We start from the raw sequence: 13,571 nt of genomic DNA, 5'->3' as shown, positions 1-13,571 counted from the left end.
TCCTCATGAGACTCCTGTTTCCAATTAACCACTCAAAAATCAGAAGTGGCACTGTGGCTCAAGTGGTAGGTTGCTAGCCTTGAGCACAAAGAGGCTCAGGGACAGTGCCCAGGCCCTGAGATCAAACCCCAAAGCCGACAGCAACAAAATCTTAGGTAGCCTGGAGCTGGTGGCTCATGCCAGTAATCCTAGCTACTGGGGAGATTTGAGGTCTGAGGATCAAGGTCCAGCTCAAAAGTCTCCTAGCCATTTTTTGCCTCCCACAATGTTATAAGACAATACTTCATAACAAATAACTTTCTAGACAAATACATGGATTCTACTTTTTGGAGAACCCTGACTAGTACAGATTTCCTAAGGAGTTAAGAGTTTAATTCTCACCTAGAACCCTGGTTTAAAAATGCCCAAGGGCAGCCATGTACCAGTGGCTTACTCCTGTGATCCTTGCTACTCAGAAGGCTAAGATCTGAGGACCACAGTTCAGTCACAGTTTAGTCAGCCTGAGCAAGAAAGTCCCCATGAGAACTCTTATCTCCAACTAACCATCAAAAATCTGGAAGTGAAGCTGTTACGCAAGTGGTAGAGTAGTAGCTTTCAGCCAGAAAGCTCAGGAATAGTACCCAGCCACTGAGTTCAAGTCTTAAACCCAAGAGACATTCTACAAAAATAAGTAGTCTGTAGTTTTCAAAAGATAAAGACTAGAAAAGACTGTACTGCTGTTTCCAATTGAAAGATATTTAAATAGCATGAGAACTATAAGTAACAGTTGAATCTGAAAAAAGAATATTGACATAATTGGACAATACTTACTGGAATTTGAAGGTTAATGTCAATGTTAGAGTCAATATATAACTATAAAATGATTTTGAAGGCAAATGTCCTTACATCTACGCTGTAAATAGGCTTTTTAAGAACCACTGGAGGAAGTGGCACTGTGGCTCAAGTGGTAGAGCAGAGCATTAGCCTTGAGCTGAGGAGCTGAGGGACAGCACCCAGGCCTAGAGTTCAAGCCCCACGACTGACCAAAAAATAAGTAAATAAAAAATAAAATAGCAAATAATTTTTAAAAAACATTGGAGTCTCAACAATAAATACAAAATTAAAGAATTGTCTCAGCAAGGCAAACTTTACTTCTGCAGAAGAGTGTGACATCGCCAAAAATCGGGCAAGCAAGTACACCTCTCAGATTCTTATCTCCAGTTAATCTGCAAAAATCCAGAAGTAGAGCTGTAGCTCAACTGGTAGAGCACCTGCCTTGAGCAAAAAAAGCTAAGGAACAGTGGTTAGGCCCGGAGTTCAAATTCCAGTCCTGGCACTAAAATAAACCAAAAACAACGAATAAAACAAAAAATACCCTTAGGTAAACCTAATGTGTAATCTTGGTTAAGACCCATTTTTCTAGTATTTGGCATTTGAATAATTTGGTTTTCTTTGTTTAATTTTTTTACTCTATCTCAGCATATTGCCACTATTTACAGAATTTGCTGTTTCTGTCAGCAAAGGAAAAATTAACAGAAAAATACACGAAACACATGCAAGTTTATCTTCTATTTAGCATTCTGTTCTAACAGTAGGGGGAGCACTTCATGCATGTTGAAATGCTTGGTTATGCAATACAGATAATCTTTTGTCTTTTTTAACAATCCAGTCATCACCAGTTTCAAATGTGTTATGTTCAAGAGTGTGTGTGAATTTTTTCTCTACCCTTTAGCTGGTAAATTATGATGTATGGCATGGGAATATCATTGTTTAATGAATGATGAAGAAAATGGCAAAAAAAAAAAAAAAAAGGTTTGCAACTCTTGAAAAGATTTCAGATTCTTAAATATCAGAGCTTAAGGAAAACAGGATGTAGGGATTAGACTTGTAGAGGTTCCTTTAAATCTTGTTCTAAGAATATCCAGTGCTTTAAGAGTAAAGTTCCAGCATTTTAACATCCATTTTTATCCAACCATGCCAAAGCAGTGTTCAGAGAAATTCTCTTTTCAAAAAATATCTCATGCTTGGGCTGGGAACGTGGCTCAGTGGCAGAGTGCTTACCTTGCATGCATGAGGCCATGGGTTCAATTCCTCAGCACCACATAAGCAGAAAAAGCCGGAAGTGGTGCTGTGGCTCAAGTGGTAGAGTGTTAGCCTTGAGCTGAAGAGCTGAGGGACAGCACCCAGGCCCAGAGTTCAGGCCCCATGACCAACAACAACAACAAAAAAATATATATGTTTATGTATATAATATTTATATATATATTTATATATAAGTATATTATATATATATATATATATATATATATATATATATATATATATCATGCTGGAATTACCTTGAATAAGTTAAGCTTTTTTCTGCTAGGATCATTGGCATATAGGTGGTATACCCAACTGTTTTGATTTGACTTGAATTCTTCTGGAATGTAAGACTTCCATTGCCAGACTGAGATAGTCATGGCCATCCTCCAGACAACTAGTCACCTATCTTAAAAAACACTTAAAAATGCAACCACTTTCTTAAAATGTGCTATAGTAACAGTATAAATAAATTCAGTTTTTTTGCATTTGTCATGGAACAAACACTGACAAAACCTGTTTCCTGCTGTGGTCTTAATGAGTCTTTTTTTGGGGGGGGGGTCCAGTCGTGGGGCCTGAACTCTGGGCCTGGGTGCTGTCCCTCAGCTCTTCAGCTCAAGGCTAGCACTCTACACTTGAGCCACAGCACCACTTCCGGCTTTTTTCTTTTTGCTTATGTCGTGCTGAGGAATCGAACCAAGGGCCTCATGCATGGAAGGCAAGCGCTCTACCACTGAGCCACCTTCCCAGCTCCCCCAATTACCTTTTTAAAACACTGTCTTAATCTTACCCAACAAGAGACTTCATATATTAAGTCTTCTTTGTCTCCTAAGTATCTAATGCTACCTGCATAAAAGCCTGTAACCAAGTCTAGTTCTGGGGAATTAAATACAGAACCTTGTGCCCCTCTTAATCAGTCTTGTACATACAGTTCCTTATTATGATATAGGAAAGATAAGAGTATATAAAAATGAAGCAACCTATAAAGATTTGAGGCAGTAATAGAAAAATTTTTAAATTTTGTTTCTTTATTATACCATAAATAGTTTCCAAAGTGGACATTAGTAGCATTATCAGCTCAGATTAGCTGGAAAAAGAATAAAGTATTTTGAAGTGATCTTGGAATTGTCCTACTCTGGTATTTATTTCTAGGCTAAGGAAAGGTTGTGGAGCTGGATGTAATAGTGGTGGCAATATTGAAGAGTCTGATACGGGAGGCGGAACTTCCTGTCCTGGTCACAATGCAACAACTGCCAGTGATCCCCACGGTCTCATGTCCCAGGAAAGCACTGGAAATCCTGGACAGGGATCAGGAGCAGGACTCCACCCACCTGTCACATCGTATCCTCCAGTACTAGGTAATAGTAAGCCAAGTATTGTGTGTAATACATGTATTAGCTTCTTAATGGTGGTATGCATTGTAAGACAAATAATATTTAATATTATATTTTATTTAACTTAACTATTGGTAATGAGTTGGTCTTTTCTTACCTATGTTGTAACAATTTTTGTAATTAAATCTTTGTGTATCACTTACTACTTTCTTAGGCTGGAAACTTCAAAGATGAAGTGATTAGGACAGAATTTATGAGAATGTCTATTTTTGTCTGTCATGGGGCTTGAACTCAGGGCCTTTGGTGCTGTCCTTGAGCTGTGCTCTACTACTTTGACCCACAGCACCACTTCTGTTTTTTTGGGTTTTTTTGTTTGCTTGTTTTTCTGGTGTTTAATTGGAGATAAGAGTCTCATGGGCTTTCCTGCCTGGGCTGGCTTTGAACCACTAAACCACTATCTTTTATTCTCAGCTTCCTGAGTAGCTAGGATTACGGGTGTGAGCCACAGGTACCCAGCAAATAAGTCTCTTTATAACTAATGACAAAATCTCTCCAATAATTTTTATTTTTTTTATTGTGAAAATACTGTACAGAGGGGTTACAATTACAATTTTTTTCAGTAGGAATGATTATACCATTGACTTTGTACCATTGACCTTCCCAGCTTTGGGTGTCCTTACTCCATCTCCTCTGACCCCCAGCTCTCTACTTGTAGGGCTAGGAAATAGTGTGTCTGTAATTTCATTGTTTAATTTGTATTGCTCTAGGAAGCTTTTTTAGATTACTTTACTTGCTGTTCTCTCTGAAGTGCCTCTTCTTGTCTATCTGTTATTTTTTCTTTTTTCTTTTTTTTTTGTCGGTCGTGGGGCTTGAACTCTGGGCCTGAGTGCTGTCCCTCAGTTCTTCAGCTCAAGGCGAGCGCTCTACCACTTGAGCTACAGCGCCACTTCCGGTTTTTTCTGGTGGTTTATTGGAGATAGGAGTCTCACAGTCTTTCCTGCCCGGGCTGGCTTTGAACCGCGATCCTCAGATCTCAGCCTCCTGAGTAGCTAGGATTACATGCGTGAGCCACCAGTGCCTGGCTGTTATTTTTTCTACTTGGTTACCTTTTTTATATTAATTTAGTTTCGATATTCTTCATGTTATATGAAAGTTTTTGGTACTAAAATGGTCATTTCCAGTTTTGTTTAGCTTTTCATTTTCTTCCTATGAAGAGTACCTGGTCTTTTTTAATGACAGTTTTTATTTTAATTTGTAACCTACTATTTTCGTATCCTCTAAGGAAAGTTTCCCTGTCCCAGACCATGAAGTTACTCTCACTAATTGGTCTTCAGGAGGCCTACAAGTCTGTGCCTTGTGCAGGAGCAGTCAGGCTTCATCTGTTTTTGCACCACTTAGTTATAGATCAAAATAGTGATCAGCACTATACTTCCTTCCTCCATTCATGTCAGTCCAACAGAGTTTTAAAACAAAAACAAAAATGTTCCAGTATAATTAAATTAAGACTTTAGGTGGATAGATAATCAGCTTTAAAGATGTTCTTTTTTTCTTCTTAATGAAAACCAGGATTCTGTGTGCTTGTTCTGTTTTTGGCCATGCTGGGATCCAACCCATGGCCTTGCACATACTAGGCAAGTAAGTATTATAACACTGAGCTACACCCCCAGCCAGAAAACTGGAGGATTGCTTTTGCTCTTACATTGATTAACTCATTTCATTCTAAGGTATAAAAAATAATACATGTAGCCAGGTTTTCAGTATAAATTGACAACCTTCACATCGCCCTTAAGAATCAGGAAGAAGACGAGGAAAATGATGAAAGGGGTGACATTGATCAAGATGCATTGGAGTCATAAACTGACATACTGAATTGAAACCCTTTTGTATAACTACTTAAAGATAATTTTTCTAAAAAAGAATCACATCAAGCCATTTGTTTAGTATTCCTGAAAGCTAGTATTTAGTAGTAATCTCTTTAATGTTCATGAACATGGCTGTGATGTTCATTCTCTAGGCAACATAACTCATCAGCGGAAGAGACAGAAAGGGCACTAACAGACTTTGAGAAATAGTAACTACAGAGCTTGCCACATGTCATAGGTCCATAATAAACATTTGTCTTTGCCCAATGAACTAATAAAAATTGTATATATTTTTGGCATAGATGGTGGGTTTTGATATATGAATTCATTATGAAATTATTAAATCAGTCTAGTTAAGCTATCTGCCAACTCATATACATAGAATTTTTGGTGGTAAGAAAACTTTAGACATACTCTATTATAATTTTCTTTTTTTTTCTATTATAATTTTCAAGTACACAGTACATTAATGTTACTCGTCACCTGCAAAGATCTCAACTTGTCCCATCTAACTGGAACTTTGTACCTTCTGACAAGTATCTCTTGGTTTCGATGACGTTCACATTTTAAAATTCCATGTGTAGGTGAGATCAGGCCATGAGTGCTAATAAACGTTTTGACTGCTTTCACATTTCCATGAGATGTTTCATGTCTGAATTATTTTAAATGTTATTTTTTCAAAGTATTTCCATTAAATACTAGGAGTTATATCAAGCTTAAATCCTGCTTTTGCTATAATTTGTTGGAATTGGGAGAAAGAAAACTTTAGGAAATAAAATTTAAAATACAAAATTTAGTCAGGCACCAGTGACTCACACTTGTAAGTAGCCCTAGCTAACTAGGAGGCTGAGATCTAGAGAAATTGGTTTCAAGCCAGTTGAGACCTAAAAGTCCATGGGATTCCATTTCAGATTGCCAACAAAAAGCCTGACAGGAGGCATGGCTTAAGTGGGTGAGTGCCAGCTTAGCAAGCAAGCTGAGAACAGAGCTCTGTGTTCAAACTTTAGTATCACCAAAAAATAAACACAAAAGCCCAACAAAATTCATTCAAGAAAACAGTTCTCAGATTTAAACATAAGTAGCAAGTTCTATAAATGAACCAAATACTTGCTTAATGAAGAAAATCTTAGAAACTAAAACACAAAAGCCCCAACTAAGACCTTGCTCCTTTGAATGATGCCTCCTCTTATTACTCCCTCTAGGCACTAGCCACAGTGCTCACTCTGTACAGTCAAGCCTGGTCAGACAGTCCCCAGCTCGGGCCTCCGTAGCCAGCCAGTCTTCCTACTGCTACAGTAGCCGCCATTCATCTTTCCGGATGTCCACCACAGGATTTGTGCCGTGTCGGCGCTCTTCCACCAGCCAGATATCACTTCGAAACTTGCCTTCATCCATCCAATCCCGCCTTTCCATGGTGAACCAGATGGACCCAGCCAGTCAGAGTGGCATGACCTGTGTGCAGCACGGCCTGCCTTCCTCCAGCAGCTCCAGCCAAAGCATCCCTGCCTGCAAACATCACACTCTTGTGGGTTTTCTTGGGACAGAGGGAGGACAGAGCAGTGCCACTGACCCCCAGCCAGTCAGCACCTTGAGTCCTGCCAATAATTCACATGCCAGAAAAGGGGAAGTAATTTACAGAGTTCAAGTGAGTAAGCCCAGGAGTCTTTCTGTACTGTTGCTTTGCTTTAGGTTTTTGTTTTTGTTTTTGTTTTTGTTTTTTTCGTGGGGCTTGAACTCTGGGCTTGGGCACTGTCTCTGTGCTCTTCAGCTCAAGGCGAGTGTTCTACTGCTTGAGTCACAGTGCCACTTCCAGTTTTCTAGTGGTTTATTGGAGATAAGAGTCTCAGGATAAGAACCCAGGCTGGCTTTGAACCGTGATCCGCATCTCAACCTCCTGAGTAGCTAGGATTACAGGCCTGAGCCACTGGTGCCCGGCTTTGCATTAGTTTTTATGACCTGTGCTGTTGCTTTGCTTTAGTTTTTATGCCCTATTTGTTGAGTTAAGGATTATTATGAAACTAGAGCACTTTTGAATGTTGAAAAGTTTCTACTGGCTTCGACACAGGAAATAAGCAGTTTCTGCACAGCGATAGGTTCTCTTAATTAGCATCAGCACATACTGTGGCAGGATGGCTAACCCATAGGCTAAAAATAATTGAGTTGGCTATTAAGTTGTTTGGTGGTGGTGGTGGGTGGTGGTGGTGGTGGTAGTGGTGGTGGTGGTGGTTTTATAATTCTACTATAGACAGTGGAGAACTTCAGACAGAGTCCTATGAAAGAAATCTTGATTATATTTTATTATCAAGGGAAAAGCGAATTAAAAGCAATCCTTATAATTTAGATTGTGGATCCTGGTCAAATTCTGGAAGGGATCAATCTGTCCAAAAGGAAAGAGCTGCAGTGGCCTGATGAAGGAATTCGGTTAAAAGCTGGGAGAAACAGCTGGAAAGACTGGAGTCCTCAAGAGGGTATGGAAGGCCATGTAAGTCCTTTAGAAACTCACTTTTTTGTAGCCTGATTTACTTAACTACATAATTTTAGCTGATTCATATATTTATATTTAATTCTCAAACAGAATTGCTCCCTCTACTCCTGAAGGATGTGTTTGTGGGTACATTCAGGGTCTATCGCTAACTGCTTGTTTCCTTCTGAGTCATTAGGTGATTCACCGATGGGTGCCTTGCAGCAGAGATCCAGGTACGAGATCCCACATCGACAAGGCTGTGCTTCTGGTTCAGATTGATGATAAATACGTGACTGTAATTGAAACTGGGGTACTAGAACTTGGGGCTGAAGTATGAACTGGTGTTTTATAGCTGCATTTCCATTCCCTCGTCTTTCCAAGACCTTGCGAGTAAACAGAAGATGCCTATAGAGGTCACTTCTATTCTCTGTGGGAGACTTGAGAATGGTGGCTTGGTTAGGAGCCTCTCCTTCACCCTTCACCCTGACTCCTTCACTGTCTCCCTCTCCAAATAGAGCTGAAATATTTTTTTAAGTTAGATGCTGAAAAAAATTTGCATGAAAGACAAAGTTCTGTTAAAATACATCTTTTAAAAGTTTTTCCTATGCATTGCTTATGCTTTAAATCGACACTCTTTATTTCTAAACTATGATCTCATATTTTTCTAATTTCTTTGCCAAAAATAATTGCCATGTTGTATCTTAGAACATGAAATCCATTGACCTTGATTTTTACAAACAGACTCATTGAAAGTATTCAATTTGACACATAGCAGTGTAAAGTTTAATGTACAGTAAGAGATGAACAGACATAGATGTATCTTGTTATTCCTTGAGCTCTAAAAACTTTAATGAAAAAAACTGCACTAATTTTTTTACAATGCACTAAATCTGAGATTTCTCAGAACATTTATTTATATATAAAAATAAAATACCATTATTTAAATTGCCTTTGGGATTAACCCTTCCCTTTCCTGATAAATATAGTAAAAGCAGGGACTATACTCTTTGTTTTTCTATTAGTAGTCTGTACTTTACACCAGTGTGTTGAATGTGATCTTTAAGATGAATTCACAGTCTCAAGATATACATAGCTTCACCCTTGGCATTTCTTGGAGCCAGTGGTCAGTGGATTGGCCATGTGAACACTACTGCCAGCTCCTGTGTCCACATCTCAGATGGGTTCATCACTGTGTGCCCTGTACTTTTCTCTCGAGTCAAGCCCTGCTGGAGTCTGCTTTAGAAAGAAAATGCTTTTGCTTATCAAAGAAGGTAAACATCCAGGAGTTTTTAAAGATAAGACTGATTGCCTTTTATTTTAAAAGTTCCTAGCTCTTGAATTTATTCACATGAAGTTCAGTTTCTCAAGTAAACACTTTTTCCCCCAAAAAAAATTACCCAAAAGGTGCAGTTCTTACCATTATATCCCTCTTTAATAACTTTGTTTCTTGTTCTCCCCTCTTCTTTTTCTATTACTTGAATTTTATTTCCTGTAATTTATACTGTATACCTGTAATTTGAAATATTTATAACTGTGAAATTGACTTAGTTCCTATGCTGTCTTGTAAGTTATATTGTTTTTTTAAAGCATGTATTCAGGGAAATATATATATATATCAGATTTACATTTGGGCTACATGGGAACTGCAATTTAGGTTTAATTTGCAACTTTTAGCATTTTTTAAATTCTTCAGAAAAATTTCCTTTTGATTTGAAACTCCAAGATAATTGCCTATCTTCTCTGAGCATTTTGGAACAGCCACCTTTCTTCCCCCCCTGTGAACAAGATAGTAAAAAGAAAACAGGTAAAATTAATTTTGATATTAATATATCCAAAGTATTCTATTTCTACATATGGCACTAGCCATATTTCAAGTATTTCATAGTTAGTTGTGCATAACAGCTACTGTTTAGATCACACAGATTTGCAGTATTACTTGATGAGGTATCAGGAGAGAAGTGTTTTTTTCTAATTCTGATATGTTTCACAGTATAGCATAATGTTATGGTAGAAGGAATGAAAGCTATGAAAGTAAATAACTGTAATGCAGAATCTTTATTTCCACTTCAGAGCCTTTTTATTTTCCCTCTTCTCAGTTGTAAAACTTGTGGTCATTCAGAACCCAATGTGCCTTGTGTTGACATTTCCATAGATTTCACACTGCAAATTTTACTGTTTAAAATGAGTTCCTGAGCTCTTAAACAAAGAAATTCTTTCTAAATTGACCATTTTACAATGTATTTTCCTAATACTGTTACTATATTCTGCATTTGCCTCATTCTGGCAAAACTGTAGTGTACTGTAACTTCGGAGTTGTTGTTTTTTTCTAAAACTGAATATATACTCTGTCTGCGTTTTAAATCTCAAAAGACTTATGTCCCCTGCTGCTCTTCCCTCTGTGAAATGAATATGATCTTTTCATAGTTGTTGCCTTGATGGAAAGATAAATGGAGGCTTTTCAATCTTAGATGGAAGATAATTTATTTTCCTACACAGAGAAAGGGAAAAAAGTGAACATTAGATGATTCAATCAGAAGGGCTGGAATTTTTTTTATTCCTTGCTCCTCTCCGCCTAAAAATTTGTTACACATATCATATACTCTGTGAAGTCAGATTTCATAAGCAAGACTAAATTTCATATATAGCAAGTCTTAATTTAGGATAGCAATAGATGGGCATCTTTCTTGAAACCAGTTAGCTTTTGTTACTATATAACTTTTTAGAAAATTTCTAAATTAGGAACTCCTAAAAGAAAAAGCCCTGTTATTTTTTGAATCTAAAACTGATGTCTTAAAAAAAGTCATACTACGTTTTTAATTATAGCAAAGGAAGTGATGATAGACAAAGATCGATGTCTTTAGAATAAATTGATCTAAATTAATAGAAGTTTTTTTATTTCTAGATAATTAGAAATGGATCACAAAAATTTTCTGCTTAATTTTTTCCTTAAAGTATAAAACTCACATACAATAGTATTTTTAGTTCATAATTGCCAAAATTTTCAGAGTTCTATAATTTGCAAATAAAAAAACATGTGACTGAAACACTATCTTTTTTATTGATTTCCTATGAGTTATGTGACTGAAATCATTGATTTTTCTCTTTCCTCTTCCTCCAAACCCCACTCCCCTCCCCGCCCCCCAATTTGAGAGGACAGCTCTGAAGTGGCCTCTTTAAATATTTTTCTCTTATCCAGTGGCAAAACTCCTAACATTTTGTAACACTAAATTATTGGTTAATCTTCCAACTTGAGATCATGGTGTGATCTCTTTCTGCACCATTTTCAACACTTGTTAAATCTCAAATATTGAGTTTTTGTAAAGAGCTTTAATTTTTCCAAGAATCTAGATTAATATAATATGCTAGTATTCATCGGACTTAGCCAAGAAGTGTTGAAGCTGCATGTATATTTTTAAAGATAAGAGGACATCATTACCTTTTAGGAAAATGTACGTGTACTGCCTTCTTTGAATTTCGGTTACTAGAGGATTAAATTCCATTATATTTGAAGTGCTTTGAAAAATACTTCAAATATATCTGAAATAGTTCTGATATCCGACAATATTTCTATCTTAAAGAGTATATGGGAAATTACTCCAGGTACCAGATGTCAAGCAATGAAAATAGGAGGTTTTATTAAAAATAAATAAAACTATAGTTTTTATAGGAAACTATAGCTCATTAGGAAGATGTATTTTTATTTCAGGATTAGACTATTTTTCCATCTGTATCAAGATGTAAAATACAGCTTCACATCTAAGCAAGGGTAACTTTGCCTTAATAAATTTCTACTTTGATTCTAAGCAGTATTCTCTTCTGCCTCTGCTTAGAAAATCTTCGTTCAGTGGATTGCTGTATTAAGCCATACATCCAGAACTGGATCTTTTCAATTTAAATTTAGAACAGCATTTAAAATGGTCTCCTTATTTGAGCTACCTTCCAGGCATTCTTCATCCTAAATAAATGTATGACTTGAGAGGAAAAATAATAGTAGTAGAATGTGAGAATTCTTTGAGTTTATGTTTACCAGCTACTAAAGTAAAAACTGCTGTCCAGTTTGTTCATTGGTTTTGTATTTAATTATTTATTTGCAAATATAAACAAATCTCTAGGTTTTTTCTTTTTGCTTGTAAGTCAGTATTCTCACTCTTTTTTGTAGTATATAATCAGATAACGTTCCTTCAGACACAAACCCAGTTGATTTTTTTTTTTCTTTTAAGATGATACATTGTTCAAGTAGGATGTAAGGTTTCTTATTTTATTCTAAAGGATTTTACTTTAGCTCCAGGTTGAGTGGAGAGCTCAATCAAAGTACAACCTGTTTGTACTTTGGAATTCGAACTTTTCTCTTTCAAACTTACATGGATAGAGTTTATTGATCAGGGGAAAGAGGAGAATTAGATTCTACCATGTATTTAAGCAGCTTTAAATTTTAATCTTACATTGGATGGGTATGATTTTTTTTTAAATGTCATCCCTCTTTCCTTCATTTCTCTTCAAACTGATCTAATTTACAAACATCTAGCCTTTTCATTTCAAATTTGTTAAATGTTTAGGTAAGAACTTCAATTGGAAAGGAATTTATTATTATAAAACCAATGTGGTAGAATGAATAGCATGTTACTTTTCCTTAGAACCAGAGACAAATAGTTTGTCAAATCGTCTTACTAGAGTCATCTGTTAAGAATTACGTACAATCAGAATTTTTCTTTATAGTCCTAAGCGAGCTATTCTTTCTTAGGGTAAATAATTTATTTGTGAGCTGAACTTCATTGTCTGCCATTTCCTGGATCAACCCAGTATTGGGGGAAGCTAGAACTGATTGTCACCGCAGTCCTATGACAACTTTGTTCTAAAGTTAGACCTGTTATATAGGATTATACCTTTTTTCCCCATGCTTCAGCTCTGCATATGACAATTTATGGTTCAGTGGAGCCACACTAGAAGGAACAAAGGTCATCTGACAGGTGATACAGCTGAACTTCTGTGTGTCAGCTCCGCAGGCAAAGGGACACCCTCGAATTCAGAACAGAAAAGTAATAGAGGAGGAGATGGAAGCTTCAGATGACTTGGGTTTTGTGCACTTGTGACTCAACAAAATTTTTTATATATGAAGCTTGATTCTACAACCAAAATAATAAGAAGAGGGTCACATCTCCTTATTCTTTTAAAAAGCTTATATAGTTTAAGTAAAAGTAAATTGTAAAAATTGATTATGTTACCCCCTATAAAAGTTTGGCAATGAGCTCTACATGAGGAAATGGAAGGAGGAATATTGAAAATAATTCTAGGAGAGTGAGTGTAGAGGAAGAAGAATGGGTTTCCCTTTTCTGATCATGAGCTCTGGAAAGTAGTCATTGCCTTTACCAGCATTTCAGTGTAAAAGTAAAGAATATATGTACTTCTGTGTGTGTGTGTACACGCGTGCACGCGTGTGTGTGAGTGTGTATTACTCTAAACAGCCTGTAAATATTGTAGTTGTTTAAAATGGAACATAAAAGCTGCAAGGTTTTTGGCAAATATATTGCATCAGATATACAGTATTGACCATGGATAAAAACACAGGAAATAAATTTGTTTTTCATTTTGCCTACTGTTCATTTTTGTCAAATTAAAAATCATTACTTTCTGTGTGGCATATTCTTAAAACAGAGTTGGCTCTGAAGTAAACAGAATTGTACCCATGTTAAAAGATCTCCTTCACAAAGGTGGTAGTTTACATCTTTTAAATTGATTTTGATGTTACATATTGGTAATGTATTATTAAATGAAACATTGGGATGGTAATATCCAGTTACTGCATAGAAGACAGGAAAAACATTTGGATTGTTCTTTGTGTGACTGTGTATA

General features: G+C 36.5%; 1 protein-coding gene across 5 annotated transcripts in view; it reads left to right on the top strand.

Moving 5' to 3' along the window:
• The window catches only part of Pcnx1 (pecanex 1), a 159,643-nt gene extending 146,333 nt beyond the window's left edge, over positions 1-13,310 (top strand). For all 5 annotated transcript variants that reach the window (XM_070030966.1, XM_070030962.1, XM_070030959.1 and 2 more), the window contains 4 exons: positions 3,214-3,419; positions 6,460-6,902; positions 7,599-7,739; positions 7,918-13,310. In XM_070030966.1, coding sequence (XP_069887067.1) covers positions 3,214-3,419; positions 6,460-6,902; positions 7,599-7,739; positions 7,918-8,058 — 931 coding nt within the window. In that variant the 3' untranslated portion in view covers positions 8,059-13,310. The remainder of the gene's footprint in view (positions 1-3,213; positions 3,420-6,459; positions 6,903-7,598; positions 7,740-7,917) is intronic.
• The last annotated feature ends 261 nt before the right edge of the window (positions 13,311-13,571 follow it).

Source organism: Dipodomys merriami, unplaced genomic scaffold (assembly GCF_024711535.1).
Source record: "Dipodomys merriami isolate MVZ:Mamm:240054 unplaced genomic scaffold, mDipMer1.0.p SCAF_1, whole genome shotgun sequence".
Taxonomy (NCBI): Eukaryota; Metazoa; Chordata; class Mammalia; order Rodentia; family Heteromyidae; genus Dipodomys; species Dipodomys merriami.
Note: the sequence above shows the minus strand (reverse complement) of the source record. Positions and strands in the feature narration are given on the sequence as shown.